The sequence below is a fragment of the Syzygium oleosum genome, unplaced genomic scaffold, assembly GCF_021117445.2.
Source record: "Syzygium oleosum isolate NSW1041296 unplaced genomic scaffold, Sole_v2.1 Sole_v2.01, whole genome shotgun sequence".
NCBI classification, from domain to species: Eukaryota; Viridiplantae; Streptophyta; class Magnoliopsida; order Myrtales; family Myrtaceae; genus Syzygium; species Syzygium oleosum.
Genome location: NW_026607485.1, coordinates 22,697,549 through 22,716,112, shown reverse-complemented (window position 1 = coordinate 22,716,112; position 18,564 = coordinate 22,697,549). Strand labels below are relative to the sequence as shown.

The 18,564-nt window shown below is 39.9% G+C and overlaps 2 protein-coding genes across 3 annotated transcripts; both read right to left on the bottom strand.

Annotated features, from left to right (window-relative positions):
• Positions 1-1,309: 1,309 nt before the first annotated feature.
• On the bottom strand, positions 1,310-9,161 carry LOC130138529 (protein REDOX 2-like). 2 transcript variants are annotated; one of them, XM_056312782.1, is made up of 4 exons: positions 8,753-9,161; positions 8,219-8,459; positions 7,926-8,105; positions 1,310-1,552 (listed from the first exon to the last, which is right to left on the bottom strand). In XM_056312782.1, exons 1-4 carry the CDS (start codon positions 9,067-9,069, stop codon positions 1,325-1,327), a joined length of 966 nt encoding a protein of 321 aa, XP_056168757.1. In that variant the 5' UTR covers positions 9,070-9,161; the 3' UTR covers positions 1,310-1,324. The 2 variants fall into 2 exon arrangements, with proteins under 2 accessions (XP_056168757.1, XP_056168754.1); XM_056312779.1 differs by lacking the exon at positions 1,310-1,552 and adding an exon at positions 6,672-6,999 and having other exon boundaries at positions 8,753-9,160.
• Positions 9,162-11,251: 2,090 nt separating this feature from the next.
• LOC130138532 (methylecgonone reductase-like) lies at positions 11,252-13,999 on the bottom strand. Its single transcript, XM_056312791.1, has 4 exons — positions 13,582-13,999; positions 13,046-13,286; positions 12,729-12,908; positions 11,252-11,631 (listed from the first exon to the last, which is right to left on the bottom strand). The coding sequence occupies exons 1-4, from the start codon at positions 13,896-13,898 to the stop codon at positions 11,404-11,406; spliced, it is 966 nt and encodes a 321-aa protein (XP_056168766.1). The 5' UTR covers positions 13,899-13,999; the 3' UTR covers positions 11,252-11,403.
• Between the last annotated feature and the right edge of the window lie 4,565 nt (positions 14,000-18,564).

The window sequence follows — 18,564 nt, the reverse complement described above, 5'->3', positions numbered from 1 at the left end:
TATTTGTGGCTATTGCTGGTGGGTCAATGATTGGCTTATCGTGGCGTTTGTGAGTGGAATTGATAGCTGAATGTGACTGACTTGAAGGTCGGGTTTGTGGAATATTGTGGTGAGCATGCTTTGAGTTTGATTGGTATGACTTGTGAGAATGATGAATTGTGTTGTGGTGCATGTGTATGAGAAAAGCCCGGATTGATCGGAGGGCTGCCAACCTGAGGCATGATTACGCGGGTGTGGCGAGAAAGGCATGACCAGACCTGAGGCGTAGGTTACGCTGGTCATTGGAAGGGGAAAAATGTCCTGAGGCGTGGTTATGCGGGATCGAGTCCGGCTTGATCTGAGGGTTGAGCCTGAGGCGCAGTAGCGCGGGTTGTGAGATTGGGCCTGAGGCGCAGTGGCGCAGGCAGTGTGAAAGGACCTGGGAGGTCGTGGAAAGTTGTTCGACCACGCATGCGAGTTGAGTGTGATTGAATTGATTGAACTGATTGGACTGGCTGATTGAACGTGTGATTGAATTGGTGGGATTGATTAAGTGCCAGTGTGGTTGGCGTTTGATTGATTGTGATATGTTATTGAGTTAGTATTATTGTCTTGTCGCGATTTGACTAACGTGCAGAGTTAGTACGCGTTCTGATGGCAAAGGTAAGTACATTGTTGTGAGCTCGTTAAGTTGTTGGTTAGATTGTTTGTACGACTTGTTTGGGTACGTATTGGCCTTTGTAGGGTTTATGGTGTTGCTTATTGAGACTCGTTCTCACGGTTATTATATAACCACTTTCAGATCCGCGACCGTGATTGATTGGAGACGCCACCAGGGTACCTCGGGAGTGGAGGACAGGTCAAGTTACCCTATATTTTATGTGCCCCTCCTTTGTATAGCGAAGTAGGATATCCAACCAATGTTCCCTTTTGATGTTGTGTATTTAGAATTATTGTTTTGTGCTATCCCTTTTGTCATATTTTATTGTCCGGGCTGTTTTAAATTCGCTTCCATTTGCCTTTATCGTTGGGTGTTTCGTTTGGGGTCGGCGACGCATCCTGGGACGTCGCGTTCAATACGACCGTTGAAGGGGTGTCGCGAGCTTGTTGGGGTCCGGGGCGTGACATGAAAAGGAAAAATTAATTCCCTTCCCTCCCTAATCACCATTTTCCCAGACAAAGGGTAAGGGAAGAGATTATGGCAGTGTAAACACAATGTCCGGTGCATACATACTGCAACACGGAACGAATGAAAGTAGTAGTTAATCATCGTCGACAAGCAGGAGAGATTATCATAGAGTTGCATTGGACCGTCGTATACAAATTATAAACATGCGATCCGAGTTCAAGGGTCACCATCCCATAGCTCATCCAACGACTTGTAAGGTCCATCTTCGAAAACGAACACATCGCTAGAATATCCTCTTCTCTGTGGGATTTGAAGCTTGATCTTGTCCAAGTCCTCTTGGCTAAGTCCCCAGTCCAAGAATTGTACGTTCTCTTTCATTCTCTCTTTGTTGAAGCTCTTGACTATCACCCTTGCCCCTTGCTCATATATCCACCTCAGTGCAACCTATGATACATAAAATTAGAGACACATCAGAATGAATAATGTGATTTATGAGATTACCTGAGTATTATTCTTGGATTGGGATTTCTATATTTAGGTGGGGCCTTTTCGTCAAAACCATATGATGATTAAAGTTGTTATTCCTTTAATGCACTAATATAGAGAGAGATGCTTCGTATCGATAATGTCGGACTTATATATTTAGATAGGGTATTGTCACGCCGACAAAATTTAAGAACTTTAATTACCATCCAAAATCGAAGAACAACAACTGCTGCTAATGTTCTTAATTAATAGAAGATTTGCTCTAATCAATGTTGCTTTCGGATCGCATTCAAATATTTAGGTTCAAAAATACGTAGGAGCGGGACCACGCAAATCTAGAATCACAAGACGAATTGCATTGTGAGGCTGCTGAAGGAGCCGTACACAACCTGTTATCTCTATATGGTTTTCGCTGGGACACGCACACAAACTTTTAATCCTCAGAGAGACTAACTTGACAATGACGTGCATGGAGGAAATTAGTACACATTGCCTTCTCATGTAATAAGCAAATGCACTTTCTCCCCCCATTCACTTATACACCCGAAGAGGAATTTCTAAACTAAAACTTAGTTTCACATGACACAACGTTTATTGCTTTTCCCAATTTAGTTACCTTGTAACTAGCCATACCCAAATGAGTTTTTGCGTTAATTTATGGTAGTTTTCAAATGAACGGTCGAATCCTTTTTATTTGCGATCTGATTCAAAATGCATTTGTTTCGCACAGAGGGAGGAAGAAGGAAAAAAAGAAAGGAAGAACAAAAAGAAATAAGAAAAAGAAAAGAAAAAAAGAAAGAAAAGAAAAAAGAAAAAGAAAAAGAAAAAGAAAAAGAAAAAGAAAAAGAAAAAGAAAAAGAAAAAGAATAAAATTAAAAACTAACAAATTCAACATGAGCAATTATGGAAAGTGTTTTCATCCTCTTAGATCAGGAAATTCACTTTCCTAATTTTATACATGAATATTTTCCTTGACTGGAAAGTGTTTTCGGTTAACTAAACATTTTCGGCGAACAAAATAGGTGAAAGTCCGGAAAACGAATTCCCGAAAAACACTTTCCCTCAAACAAACACATAAATCACGATGTGATTATATATTGTCCACGTAGGCTGTAACAGTCTGAATTTTCGATCCTTTTCCCGGGATTTAGGAAGTGAATTTGATCAATGCACTTATAGTGAGATCTCACCCGGAAATGCGCATTCACGGGATGCTAACTTTAGGGGTAGGGCCGTTACGGGATTGAGTTCGCACGACCAAAGAACTCGACCTGGGTTCGATCTTCGACCATATGGATTGACGAGGGAATGTTTTGAGCCAACTGAGACCGGTCTACTTGATTGATCGTGTCCGAAGAGAACTAGCGACAGACCCTCGCAATTATATGACAACCGAGGTCGTCCCGGGTGGAGTAAACTTAAACGTGATTTGACTTAGTGTCGGTCATGGGTCGAGAGCGCGTAATTCCAGAGAGCCACCCGTTAGCCAGAGATAAGCTAAAGTTGCGATTGCTCGATTTTAGTCATTTCTTGGAATTCGGGCCCGGGAATCGAGAATTTTGAAAGTGACAATTTTGGACGGCCGATGACGTTTTTGGCTTGGCCAACCTTGGGGCCACCCATTTCTGCAAAAAAATGGATTTCGGTCTGGGACCGGAAAAATTACGATTTTGCCCCTGTGGACAACGATATTGGATTTTGAGGCCGTTTGAGGTTATTTTTCGCGGACAAGGTCATTTTGGGGTGGCCACGCACATTCAGAGTGGTTTTGGCCAAAAATTGGAAAAATAATATTATTTTATTCCCGAGACTTTGACGTGGATTTTCGAGGGCTTGCGCGATGAATTTCGCGATTCCGACGCCATATTATGTTGGCCACGCACATATGGAACACGTATGTGCGAAAATTGGAATTTCGGTTCGGGATCGGAAAATTACGAAAATGCCCCTAGGCCATTTTTGATTAATTCCGAAAATTGGATTTAATTTTGGGATTAACCAAGGTGAGTTAAGGCTAAACCAGGTCTGGTCAACCATGGTTAGGGACAAAAGACCATTTCACCCCTAAATTATTGGATTGGATCAAATTTGGGCCCTTGGATTAGGGGCAAAATTGTCCAATGGGCCTAGATTGTGACACTTGGATCCCACTAAGCTATCTTTGACCCATTTGACTAGATAGTCTTCTCTCTCTCTCTCTCTCGTGCAGACCCATTCAGCCATTTTTTCCCCAGAATTTTCCTCTTCTTCTTCACGTTTCTGCAGTCCCGTTTCGCCATTTTCGATCGTTCACGCCGGAATAGTACCAGCCTGGTCTTGCCGTCACCAAGCCAACATCACCAGCAACCATTTCCACCTCTGTGCAGCCACCATAGCCCCAGTTTTTGTCCAAAACAGCCTTGTTTATCTGTTTTTCTCTTTCCCGGCCTGCAAACAAGATCGCCGGAGTTCCGATCGCTGTTCCGTCGACACCCGGCCGTCCGGCCTCGCGTGCGTCGCCAGACGCCGGCCACGATCCGTACGATGTACGTACGGATCGTTGCTTCACCGTCCGTACGGATCACTTTTCACGCCGGACCGTCGAGCCGCGGCTGCCACCGGCACTCGCGTGGCCACCGTCCCCGCCTGTCCGTACGGTGTCCGTACGGAAGTACTGTTCACCGTCGTACGGGGATCACTTATTCACGCCGTCCGTACATCGCCGGCGATGCTTCTTTGCCGGCTGTCCGGCCCGTTCCGGCCCCGTTCGTCTCGCCTTTTTGGGTAAGTGTCTCCCCCAAAAACTACCTAGGAGCTCGGGTATTTCTAGACTCGTTTAGGACCCGGTTTAGGCGATTTGTGACTGTTTTAGGGGCTGTTCGGGACTGATTTGAGTGACTGATTATTTGGTGGTTGCGGACTGATTAGGCGAAGAATTTTGAGGTTTAGGGAGCTTGGATTAGGGCTGTGATGTTGGGGTTTGATCGGAATTAATTTGTGCGATTAATTAATGGGATTGTGCCTTGAATGGAAATTTGTGCGTGGTTGTGTGATTGTGCTTGTTGGTTGGCTTGGAAATCGTTGTGGGCTGATTTGGTTTGTGCATTGGGCTGAATGTGGTGTGGTGGCGTGCCGTGTTTATGTAGCCGTGAAGTGTGGTGATATGGTGATGTGAATGTGCATTGAATTCGCGTGCCGAAAGCGTGTGGTTAAATGGTGCGTGTTCGTGTGACGAGAATGCGAAATTATGGAATGTGTGTGAAGTGTGTATGTTTGGCAGTGTGTTTGTGTGGTGGCGTGGTACGTGTGGAGAGTGTGGAACGAAGGTTTGGAAATGTGGGATTGGTTGGAAAGGATCCGTCCTGAGGCGTGTTCGTTTACGCGAGACGATGCCGTCCCTGACGAGGTGACGATGCCTGGCCTGACGGGGTGTCGATGCCTCGACGTGGTCGAAGACCGTTGGCTCGATGCGTTTTACGCGGCGCGGTAGAAGGAAAGTGTGTGTAGGATTCCGTCCCGAGGCGTGTACGTTTACGCGGGGGATGATGCCGTCCCTGACGAGGTGACGATGCCCGGCCCGACGGGGTGATGATGCCTGACGAGGTCAGAAGACCGTTGGCCTGATGCGTTTTACGCGGGCGCGGTAGTGGTGGAAAGGTTGAGAATGAGTGGGATTTGGCAAGACAAGCGAGAGGATTGTGGAAAGTGACGCATGGTGTGAGTAGCGTGCGAGTGTGTTTGTATCGCGTGATGTGATGCTTAATTATGGGGTAGAAACTGCTAGGCACGGTATGGGACGTGCCCAAGTGGTTTCTGTCTTATAATTGAGGCACGCGCGCGTCTGTGATTCCTTGCTGTGATGTGTTGGCTGTGTTATTGTCTAACGTGCAGGAACGTGCGTGATGGATTCCAGGTAAGGTCGCATGTGATTGTTAGTTTGGCCGATCGTTGTGTGTTATGTGTGTTTTCGTGCAGCGGTGCGTGAGTGCCTACGTGGGGTTTGGGGTTGTACACTTATTGAGATTCGTCTCACGGTTGTATAACCGCCACTTTCAGACCCCCGGCCCTAAACCCGGGAAGTGCGCCTTTTCTTTTTGGAAGTCCGGGGAGCTACTGTTGGTGCCCAGTGGAGCTGCAGGTGAGTTCCAGAGATTCGAGCCAGAGATTCAGAAGCAGACTGGAGGAGGGCGATCCTTAGGTTGTTCCTTAAGATTTTTGGGGGTTGTGTAAATCGGGTTGACCCATAGGGAAGTTAAGTTAACCAGACCCTGATATTTTGTTGATAGTGATTTCGGATGCTAGTTTGTTAATTATGCCTGTAATATGATGTTTGTATATTTGGTGTTGTATGAATATGTGGTTGCTGGATTGTTCTGTTGTTCTACCCCGTTGTCGTCATTATTTGTCCGGGGTTTTGTTATTCGCTTCCGCATGTGGCTCTGATGTTTGGGTTGGGTCGGCGACGTTCCTGGGACGTCGCATCATTTCGACCGGAGCAGGGGATGTCGCGAGCTCGATGGGGTTCGGGGCGTGACATAGGCAATTCGAGGTAATAATGAGAGCTAGACATCGTACTCACACAAAAATGAGATTTTCAGAACTAAGGCTACGTTTATTTCATGGAAAATTGATGATTAGGAAAATATTTTCCTAAAAGTATCGTCTACAAAAATGAAAGAACAATTTTTTTTTTCATACTAAATATAAATCCTTCAAATTTTGGCCACAAGCAAGTATAGTGACCTTAGTTATGTACTAAGAAGTGTAAGGAAATTATAATCACATGAAAATCCAAGTTTTTTGTGCCTTACTGAACTAAATTACGATGTCTTATTTATTGTCCACATAGGCAATCCAAGGTAATATTGAGAGCTAGAGATTGTAATCACACAAATGAGATTTTCAAGATTAAGCTCCATTTGTTTCGTGAAAAATTGATGATTATGAAAATATTTTCCTAAAAATGATTGCTTGTATCGCTTGCAAAAATGAATGTACGAAAATTCCAAACTAAGCTTCTGATCTGAAATTGAAAAAATACACGACTCTTTGTTAGCGCGATATATTCAAGAATATAGTGTGAAAGAGGAGATTGTGATAATGAAAATGCAATGTTCGATTCATATAGATCGATTATCATCGATCAGAGATCATCATAGAGTTACACTCAATCATATAAACTATAAGAATGTAGGTATTCAAGCATCCCCATCCCAGAGCTCATCAAGTGATTTGTAAGGCCCATCCTCAGAAATGAACATGTCATTAGGACATCCTCTTTTCTGTGGAATCTGAAGCTTGATCTTGTCCAAATCCTCTTGGCTAAGTCCCCATTCTAAGATTTGCAGGTTCTCTTTCATTCTCTCTTTGTTGAAGCTCTTCACTATCACGCATGCCCCTTGCTCATATATCCATCTCAGTGCAACCTTTATATGTATGCATGTATATAAGGTATAATACACAAATTGGAGATAAGGAAAAGCAAATAACGTGATCCGTGAAATTAGTTGAGTATTTCATAAATCGTGATTATCCTATTACTTATCATATGGGATAAATTGTGATTATCCTCCCTTAATTGCACGTGGATAGAAAGAGAGATTGGAAGATGTCTTGTAATGGTAATTTCAATCTTGTCTTAAGGTAGGGGTTAGCAATGTTGCTAGACCAACTATGAGTTCTTTTTCTATAATTCCACCAAACAATCATTAAAACCTTATCGTATGTTGGTACTTGATCTATAGCACTGTTTTATACGGATAGCAATGGGAGAAATGAGCGACATGTGGAAGAACAGGGTGAATATAAGTCAACAAATTATTTTTTAACCCCGAAAGTTGGCAACTGAGGATTGCCGTCAAAATTTTTAATCCCCAGAAGATGCGCCCTATTAAAGAATTCTTTCGCTTAGCTTTCGTTTTCGATATGACTCGATCTTTAAGAAAAGTCATCCGGAAAGCACAAAACAACAAGACTAAAAGAAATCTAGAAGCGCACAAGAAATTGTATTGTATGGCTGCTGAAGTTGCGTGTTCACCAAAATTTTGTCTTGTGGTTCCGGCTATTACGCAACCACAAGTTTCTTTCTACGATTAATTCGTAGAGAGACACCTAGTCGACTGACAGGGACATGCATGGAGGGGACAAAAGGTTAGAGCTACAAAGTACCGTCATCGGCTGCCTTTGCTATGCAATTTCTGAGGAAAGTGCTTCTAAATTATGCTTTCCTGAAAATGACAAAAATCTTAATTTTTCTTTGATTCCATCTACTCAATCAATGATCTCTTTCCCCCCAAGAATTACACCAAAATAGGAGGAAAAAAAAACTCAAGAAGAGAAGTGAATATAGTACCTGAGCCACGGTCTTGCCTCTGGCAATAGCAATCTCCTTGAGCACAGGACTCTCCACAACCGCTAATGTTCCCCAAGCAGCTCCATTCGCTCCCAAAGGGGACCATGCGCTCACCTGTATTCCCTTCTCTTTGCAATATCCTATCAGCTTCTCTTGTTGCCATGCCACATTCATCTCCACCTAAACCATGGTTATCCCATCAAATAAAAAATATTACTCTGTCGTCTTTCCTAAAAAAATCTGTGTTTATACCATTAATGAAGAGATTAGATATAGTATATTCTTCTAATTGCCTGATTAACAGCAGGAGGGATAGTGGCGTGCAAGAGGAGATCAGAGAGCTTCTTGGTGCCAAAATTGCTGACTCCAATGGATTTGGCTAAGCCCAGCTTGGAGCACTCTTCCATGGCTTCCCATGTGCCCTTGATGTCAAATGGCAAAACCTTGCCCTTGAAATCGAACCCTTCGGTTCCTTCCTTTAGTCTCACTGGCCAGTGGATTAGATACAGATCCACATACTCTAACCCTAGCCTCCTATTTAAATCGACCAAGTGCCATAAAAAAAGAAAAAAACCATCAAGACCCATGAACGCGCCCATAAAAAAAAAGGAAAAGATTAAGCAGCAAGATGAAACATGTTATGTTGTTGTAGTTCTCAGCATAATAAAAGTGAAAGGTAGTCAATCTGGCAAAGGAAGAAGAGTAATGTTTATCATATATGTTTTCCCATGACAAAATTCTTATACGGTCATAAAAATTCTTAGTGATCAGGACTATTGTGTCATCGTAAAAAAAGTGGAGGAGAGAAGGCGAATTGATGTATTTACTGGAGAGAGTTCTTTAGGGCGGGAAGAACGAGACCGGGATGGGCGTCTGTGCACCAGAGCTTAGTGGTGATGAAGATTTGGTTGCGGCTCTTGACGAGCCGGCGGTCCAGGGCCTCAGCCACAGCTCGGCCGAGCGCCTCCTCGGTGCCGTACAACGCCGCAGTATCAAAGTGGCGGTACCCAGCTTCGATGGCCTCTAGGAATATGGAAGTCAACACGTCCAGCGGCGGCCGAGGGCTCGCTGCGCAGCCCATGCCGATCAGTGGCATTCTCTCGCCGGAGCTCAGCGCCACTTCTGGGACTACGACGTCGCCCATTGTGCTTCTGTTCTGTGTTGGGGTGTGCGCGCGAGAGAGAGAGATGGTGGAAGTATAGTGATTAGAAAATGTGGAGGCAAAGGTTGCTCGAAGGAATACTAATATTTATATAAAGCAGAAGAAAATGAAAAGTTTTTTTTTAATACGATATAGTTGACTTGAACTTGTGATAAATATTATGCGTGGTAAGCAAGACAGACTTTGTCAATGCCGCCCTCGTTTTCATCGAAACTTCCTCATAATTTTTTTTTCTGACCAAAAAAAAAAGAACTAAATTATGATGTACTTATATAATGTCCACATAGGTAAAAGTAATCCGTAAAATTCTTGAAATTTAGATGCCGCGCTAAAGAAAGTTTGAGATGATAGTCACATAAAATGAGATTTTATGAATTGAGTACCTTAATATTTTATTATTCTTATCTCAATTTGTATCTGAACAGTTGGGTCTGTTCATGATTGAAAGATTTTTTTTGTGTAACTTGGGCTTGTTACTTTTGTATATATACATAAACTTGTCTTGTTGCATAAACTTGTCTTGTTAAGATCAATGAGAGTCAAATTAGTTGTCCAAAGAAACTTGTTCAATCGAAAAAACAAAAGTGGTGTGGTTCAAGTTGACTAAGGTAATTGCACTAACCTAGAACATATCTCATTGTTGTCAATTCCAAATGTTCAAAACTTGAATCCTACTTTATAGGCTCTTGGAACCATTCTGAAACTCGAAAGTCAAAATCTATCGGTTCACAAGTTTCAGGATACCCCTTTTTATTCTGTATTTTTTGAAAAATATTATTAATTAAAATGTTATTGCATTTAACGCTTTTAACATGATCTTATCTAGTACTATAATTACACATAATTTTTAAAATTATACGAGGAAGACATCTAAGTATAATACTCGAGAAACCACCCCAGGATTGTCTTTATGGCCAGAGCTTTCCCATAATTTTTTTGGGGTCAAATACCCCAAAATGTTGAACTTATGCTCTGTGTTTTTCCATGCAAACAACAAGGAGCTAATTCTAGATGTTTCTTTTTTTGCTGTCTCGATTTTAGCTAAAACCTAACCGATTGGAAATGAGCAATTAATCTTCTGCCAATTTACCAAATCGATTAATGCATCGTCAGCAATCTGAAGAAACTTCTTTTGATACAATTAAATTCGGAGAGCTCGTTGGTTGCTTTATATGGTGTCATCTCGACAGTCGATGCCAATTCCATAGGCTATTTACCTATTAAAACCCACATTTATTGTGGCTCGATTTAAAGTGTCAAGATTCAAGACCACTTCATTGGCGGCTGGTTTGGACCTGACCAAAGTTTCACCGCCCAAGACCACTTAGTCGGCGGATGTCTGGACCTGTAATTAGTATCCCTTGAACAATGTTAGGTATAGTGTGAAGGGCTTTTTATTAACAAGTGTCACAGGACACTTATTAAGTATTATGAATAGGGATTTACTCGGGGAAATTGTCCATTCGATCTTAAACCTATTATAAAAATGTTGGTTCAGCGCTCGACTTTTTAATTCAGCCAATTTAGTCTTAAACTTTTGCGCGAAATTCTAATGTAGTCTTTTCGATCAATTTTCGCCAGAAAGCACTAATGTGGTGGTGTGCCATGTAGGATAGCCAGAAATGACTAGACTGCCATGTCAACAGTATCCATACGAAAATTGACCGGAATGAGTATATTGGAATTTCGTGTAAAGGTTTAGGATTAAATTAGCTGAATTGAAAAGTTAAGGGCTGAACTAGCTTCCTTATAATAGGTTTAAGACCGATTGACTAAATTTCCTAAATTTATTTCAATTTTCGAAACAACAAACACGTATCAAGTTAACGAAATCAACTTTAATAAGTTCATTGCTCCGTGCTTCGAATCCATTTCTCTTTTAACCTATTAAATTGCCCGAGTATTATATTATTGGGAATATTTACTGAACAAACGAGCTTCAACTGTAAAGAGTAATTTGCCTCACAAGATTGCCGCAACATCGAGAATTTTCTTTCTACAATATGAGATATCTGCATTATTAGGTGAACGGTAACCACCTTGACTTATCTCCATATGCACATATCCATTTGTACTTATAATTCTCCATGTCCAATTTTCCTTTTTTTCCCCAGTCCCTCCTTAATTACTAATATCCCAAACATAGCGTTAGAGAAGAGATTGCTATAGTGAAAACACAAGGCTGATTTCATATAGATTTGCAATGAGAAAATACAAAATAAATGCTGCAATTATTGAACATCATCATCTGCAGCAGATCATCAGAGAGTGTGACACATGATCATCATGTATAAATCATCAGATGTGTGATCTAATTCAAATATCTCCATCCCAGAGCTCATCCAACAACTTGTAAGGCCCATCTTCGAAAACGAATACATCACCAGAAAATCCTCTTTTTTGTGGGATCTGAAGCTTGATCTTGTCTGAGTCCTCCTGGCTAAGTTCCCAATCGATGATTTGCAAGTTCTCTTTCATTCTATCCTTGTTGAAACTCTTCACTATCACAGTAACCCCTTGCTCATGTATCCACCTCAGCGCAACCTATATTATTTATATGTAGAGTTACACAACACACACATATATTCATGAGATATCGAAAATTGAATCATATGATTTATGGAATTAGCCCAGTATTCTTCATCGATTGGGATTTAGGTGCGCTTTCTCATCAAAAATATATTATGACTTAAGTTGGTGTTCCTTTAATAGATAGAGAGAGAGAGAGAGAGAGAGAGAGAGAGAGAGAGAGAGAGAGAGAGAGAGAGAGAGAGAGAGAGAGAGAGAGAGAGAGAGAGAGAGAGAGAGAGAGAGAGAGAGAGAGAGATGCTTTGTCACGTTAATATCAGTCTTATATATTTAGATTTGGTTTTGTTATGCCACCAAAAAAATAATAATTACGATGACATTTAATAAAGAAAGAAAGAAAAAAAAGTAACGTTGAAGAGCCTTGTAGTATTTGGAAGTTGAAAAAGAAAAAAAAAAGAACTAAATCTTCAATTGTTTTTAGATCGCACTCAAATATATAGGTCCAAAAATGCATAAGAGCAAGACCGCACTAATCTAGAATCACAAGACGAGTTGCATTGTGTGGTTGCTGAAGAAGCTGTGCACAAAGCCTATTATCATTTTATGGTTTTGACCATTCATGCACGCGAGCTTTTTAATCCTAAGAGAGACCATATCGACAAGGACGTGCATGGAGGAAGATGTTACACATTGCCTCCTCATGTAATAAGCAAACGTAATTTCTTCTGCGATCTACCTATATAACCGGTGAGGAAATTTCTAAAGTAAAAGCTTCCTTTTTAAAACGACAAAATATCACTTTCTTTCTCCAAATTAGTCACGATAAGTACCCGAATGCATTTAGCTATAATTTGGGGTAGTTTGCAAATCAACGGTTGAAATCAATTCTGTAAAGATTTGATTTCTATTAACTTTTTGAGAGAATAGTTCTTTTGAGATTATGAAAATCAACTCGCAGGGGTTCAAATTGACTGGGTTAGCACTTGGTTCAGATGCAATAAATCTCATGCTCAAATTACGGTATCTCCTAGTCTGAGTAACCATGGAAGCCATGTCTACTTCTCTATAAATAGAGTCTTACCTAATACATGTGAATAGAGAAAGGAAATTACCTGAGCCACGGTCTTTCCTTTGGCGACAGCAATCTCCTTAAGCACATGACTCTCCACAACCGCTAATGAACCCCAAGGAGCTCCATTCGCGCCCAATGGAGACCACGCACTTACATGTATTCCCTTCTCTTTGCAGTACGCCCTCAGCTTCTCTTGTTGCCATCCCACATTCATCTCCACCTAAACATGATGAACCCACAAACGAAAAAAAAAAAGAATCTTGAAGAAAATCTTGATTTGATATTATTCTACCCCAAAAAAAATCTAAAAAAATTGATGAAAATTTAATATTAATACACATATATTCTTCCTTTTACCTGGTTAACAGCAGGAGGTATTGTGGCATGCATGAGGAGTTGAGAGAGCTTCTTGGTGCCAAAGTTGCTAACTCCAATGGACTTGGCCAAGCCCAGATTGGAGCACTCTTCCATGGCCTCCCATGTCCCTTTCATGTCAAACGGCAACATTTGGCCTTTGAAATCGAACCCTTCCGTTCCTTCCTTCAGTCTTATTGGCAAGTGGATTAGATACAGATCCACATACTCTAACCCCAGCCTCCTATACAAATCAATACACACCAAGTGCCCAAAAAAACATGAATACAACATGACTAAACCTTTAAAAAACGCGGAAAAATAATATAGAGGAAAGATTGGAAAAACCTAATGTCATGCAACTGATAATAATGTGTCGAAGTGAAAATGAATGTTTATCGTGTAAATTTTCGTATGAAAGAACTTCTTTTATGGTCTTTAAAGTTGATTGCTGACTTAGCGGTTTGTATAACTCTATATAGTGCCGAGCAGTAAAAATAAACAGGAAGAGATGGGAAGGCAGATTATCAAAAACTTACTGGAGAGACTTCTTGAGAGCAGGAAGAACAAGACCCGGATGAGCGTCAGTGCACCAGAGCTTGGTGGTGATGAAGATCTCGGCGCGGCTCTTGACGAGCCCTCTGTCCAGGGCCTCAGCGACGGCCCGGCCGAGCGCCTCTTCGGAGCCATAGCATGCTGCTGTGTCGAAGTGGCGGTACCCGACTTCAATGGCGTCGAGGTATATGGATGTCAGCACGTCCGGCAGCGGCAGATTGCTCATGGCCCCACCCATCCCGATCAACGGCATCCTCGTGCCAGAGCTCAGTACCACTTCTGGGACCACAACGTCAGACATTGGTGCTCTGTGTTCTGCGAGCGTGAGAGAGAGAGAACGTGGAAATCAGAAGTGTAAGATGATGAAAGGTTTCTTTGACAGTTTCATGAGAAGGAATGGTTGTATTTATATCCAGCAGAAGAAAATGAACTCAAGCACAAATTGAAGACTTATTAGAACTTTCTTCTGGCTGGCCGCTCATAAATGACCGTTGACGAATGAATTGACAACGTCTCACAACTTCGGAGAAAATCCACATTGCTTGAGATGTGTCTCATGTGAAAACAACTTTACATGTTCTAAGGGATTGTCCAATTGTCCAAAGGATGTGGCTTAAGTTTGTCCCACAACAATATTTGGGAGAATTCTTCTCAATGAATTTGTCGCAATGGTTGAATTCAAATTTCGCTGGTAAAGGACGATCGAATTTCCATTGTGATTAGAGCATAATTTTTGGAGTTGGTGTGTGGCTTTTTTAGCAATGGAGAAATAAGTCACTTTTCCATGACAACTTGCTTTTCCCTTCTAATCTGATACAAGTAATTCGGTCATACATAAAGAAAATCATTAAAGCTTCATCTGTGAATAACTCGATGTTAAGTGGATTATGCACTTCTCCAATTTTGGTCAGATGGGATCCTCCACCTTTCGAGTGGATTAAACTAAATACTCATGGGGCCTCTAAAGGTAACTTAGGACTTGCTGGTGCAGGGGGTTTATTTAGAAATGAAGGGGGTGACTGACTTGGTGGTTTTACTGCATTTATAGGACTATGTTCATCGACACAAGTAGAACTTTGGGCTTTGTGGTTGGTAATCAACTTCGCAAAACAATTTGGTTTTCATAAAATCATCATTGAGATTGACTCTAAAGCCATCACTGATCTTGTTAGCCCAAAGTTTATGATTGACAATGCTGCCCTGCTTTGCTTAAAGATATTAGAAGACTGCTGCGTTCTTATTTTGAGTTTAAATGCAACATAACTTTTGGGGAAATCGCTCTCCTAACTAATTTTGGAATCGATAAGCACTTGGATACTAGTTTCTTTTCATTACCTCCTACAGAATTACTTCATATTTTATTAGCCATTAAAATAGGAATAGTAAATTTATGACGTTAAATTTTTGTATTTGGCTTTTACCCTTTTTCATATGAAAAAAATGGAAAGTCTCTATAACAAGTAATTGACTCGGAGCAATGAATAGTTATCTTGAATGCATCAACGCGGACTTCATCTCACTAATGCAAGATAGAATCTTTGCATAATATACACCCGAAAGTGTCATTCCTTGTTGATTTTGCATGTATGAGCTACTGACAGAAAAAAAAAACACCATACATATACAAATCCACAAATACATATGTATTGGAAATAAATCCTGACTAAAGGTTTTTTTTTTTGGCCTTTTCTATGTATGCATTCTCATTGGACTACCTCTTCTTTTTTGGGTAAGATTATATAACCTTTAATCAAACACGAATTGAGTTATTGACCATAAAAAAACATCAAATTGAGTTGTGTGTGGCTGCCGAAAATGCCATTCATTGAACCTTATCTTATGATTTTGACTTGGGCTTTGATAGCATAATAATCTTTGGGCCGCTGTGAGAGTAATCGGTATATTGTGAGCTACAAATTCTTAAAAAAGTGGACCACACAACAATTTATAATTATTTTTTATTTATTTTTTGTGGTGCAGAACATGCTATTAATTTCACAGCAGGTTAAAAACTATCACTTAATCATTTCTCTACTGACTATTACCTACACGAGCTTTTTATCCTTAGAGTGAATTGGCCGTGCATGTGTGCAATTTTTTGATAAATCTCTTATATGTATTAAGATAAAGTTGGTCTTTAAAACTTGTTGGATCTCATGTGATGAATCTCAAGTGGGATCCTACCAAAATTTAACTGTCCAATTTTGTTTTAGTAGGTTTATTAAGTTTACTAAAAAAACATTTGACTTTCTTTCTACTTATAAGATGCTTCATCAGGCTCGCCGTCGGGACAATACTTTCATAACATAATATAAAAGAAGAGATTATGACAATGAAAACACAAGGTTCGATTCATATAGATTGATCATGATTATTGGCAAGAAATTCATCGTATAGTCACACTCAATCAAATGAGCTATACAAATGTAGGTATCTAAGCATCTCCATCCCAGCCCTCATCCAATGATTTCTAAGGCCCATCCTTGGAAATGAACATGTCACCATGATATCTTCTTCTCTGTGCGATCTGAAGCTTGATCTTGCTCGAATCCTCTTGGCCGAGTTCCCATTCTAAGATTTGCAAGCTCTCTTTCATTCTCTCTTTGTTGAAGCTCTTCACTATCACGGTTGTCCCTTGCTCATGTATCCCATCTCAGTGCAACCTTTATATGTATACATGTAAGTAAGGAACACATGATAATTGAGAAAATTACCAAAATAGTCATAAACTTATTATTAAGTATTTCATGGATCATGATTTTCCTTTTACTTATTAGATACGCTTCTCCATCCCCCCCCTCCCCCAAAAAAAAAATAAAAAGAAAATTAAATGGTGGCTAAAATATTTGTCCGCCCTTTATTGCAGGCGGACAGAAAGAGACAGATTGGAAGATATTGTATAAGAAATATCAGTGTCGCTTTTGGGTAAGGTTAGTCTTGCCGACCACTAATAGAAATGAAAATAACAGAGCAACAAGGTAAACAATTCTTTTAGTTAGCTTTCGTTTACGCTGTGCACATAGAACAAGACTAAAAGCAATGCAGGAGCACACACCAATTTGAATTGTATGGCTGCTGAAGCTGCCGGTTCCACTAAACCTTATGATTTTGACTATTACACGCACACGAGTTCATCCACAAAACACAGAGAGAGACACCGTTGACGGACAAGGACATGCATGGAGAGGACAAACGATTACAGCTACAAATGACACCCACCTCGATGACGCCCAGATAAGGTCAGGATATTGTGTGGTGGCAGAGGCGTTGTGGCCGTTCCAAACCGATCAACGGCATTCTGAGTCCTGAACTCAGTACTTCGTCCATTGTTGTTTCTCGTTTGTGTGTTTTGTCTTTCTTCGAGGGGAGTACAGATAAACGAAGAGATCCTGGGAAAAAAAGCAGTGGAAAAAGTGTTAGGATTCAGGAAGTTTTTCTTTGACACGTAATTGCAATTGATCTTTCAATATTCATGTAAGAAGGGGTCTCAAACTTCACGTGATTTTTGGATAAAAGTCATCCCTTCGATTGCATAATTTGAATCTTGACAGCGCAAATGTTGATATCTTCGGGTCGCTCGTTGAAGTAATTTTTCTCGTGCGGTGGGCTTTGCTGATAAAAGTCAAAGCGGTTTCTCATCTTTTGTTGGTGTTTCTGTTAATATGACGTATGTGCATGCATCAATAGTTGTCATGGAGCTATTCTTTCCGCCAAGATTAAATTCTGTCAATCCAATTTCATCAATTCACTCATTGATAATTTACCAATACTTATGAAAGTACAACCTTTCTTTTGTACTTAGCAAAATTAGCGCTTTTGGTACTGATTTACCAACTTTTATTTACATAACTTATTAACGCTTTGAATTTACTAACTCTTATATGAACTTACCCACCCAAATTAGAATGATTTACCAGCTTTTTTCAAATTATATTATTACCAACTAGTTTTGAATTACTGACTTTCTTTTGAGTTACCTACTAAAGTTTAATTTTCTTTTTCAGTTTATCAACTTTTCTATTGAGGAACTATTTCATTTGCCTTGGTTAGCATTACAATTATTAAATTTTTAAATATTACCAACATAAACTAATGTGACTTAGCAACTTTATTCCCATTAATTAAAATACTACATAGTTTTGGGTTACTAACTCTCTTTTGAGTTACTTTTTTTTTAGTTACTTACACACACAAACACACACACACACACATAGATATGTGTGTGTTTTTAATTTGTCTACTTTTCTTAATATTTTATTTGCATGTCTTAGCAATACCTTAAATTTTCCACTTTTTATTATAAATTACCATCTTAATTAGAGTTACCAACTTTCCTCTCATTAAGTTAACGACTAAATTTGGCTTACCAACTAGATCGCATTGAGTTACTTTACAAAGTTTATTTTTCTTTAAGTCATCAACTTATTTAATCTTTTATCTACTTTTATTTATCTTTCTTAGTTAAGACCTTAAAGTTGCCAACTCTGATACGAAACTACTAATTTTAATTTAAATCATATATAAACTTTTTCAGATTGAGTTATCAAGTAGTTTCTAACTCTCACTTGAGTCAGCTATCTATGTTTATTTTTTTTCACTAACTTTTCTATTGAGTTACGTAAAGCGGAAATTTAATGAACTTGGTCATCAATTAAAGGATGGTAATTGCATAGAGTAGTTGGTAAATTTAAGGTGTTGATATAAGGCTAAATAAAAGATGATAAATAAAGAGCGAATTTTTTTTCAAAGATAGGAGAAATTGGTGATGTAAAAAAAAGAAGAAGAAGGAATAAACATCAACAAGTAAACTCAAATAAGATGTGTCATCTAATTCACCTCAAGGAAAGTCGCAACAATAATAAAAACACAAGGTCGAGTTCATATAGATTTGCTACATGGAAATAACAAATAAAAGTTGCAATTTTTTTATCATCATCATTTGCAAGAGATCATAAGAGAGTAATCCT

What these genes read in the sequence shown, in the direction of transcription:
- LOC130138529 (XM_056312782.1), bottom strand. Translation starts at nt 9,069, where the DNA reads ATGGGCGACGTCGTAGTCCCAGAAGTGGCGCTGAGCTCCGGCGAGAGA. An exon ending in GCCCTAAAGAACTCTCTCCA is followed by an intron (nt 8,460 to 8,752) that starts GTAAATACATCA and finishes CGATTTAAATAG; the next exon opens with GAGGCTAGGGTTAGAGTATG. An exon ending in GAGGCAAGACCGTGGCTCAG is followed by an intron (nt 1,553 to 7,925) that starts GTACTATATTCA and finishes TATGTATCATAG; the next exon opens with GTTGCACTGAGGTGGATATA.
- LOC130138532 (XM_056312791.1), bottom strand. Translation starts at nt 13,898, where the DNA reads ATGTCTGACGTTGTGGTCCCAGAAGTGGTACTGAGCTCTGGCACGAGG. An exon ending in GCTCTCAAGAAGTCTCTCCA is followed by an intron (nt 13,287 to 13,581) that starts GTAAGTTTTTGA and finishes TGATTTGTATAG; the next exon opens with GAGGCTGGGGTTAGAGTATG. An exon ending in AAGGAAAGACCGTGGCTCAG is followed by an intron (nt 11,632 to 12,728) that starts GTAATTTCCTTT and finishes TAAATAATATAG; the next exon opens with GTTGCGCTGAGGTGGATACA.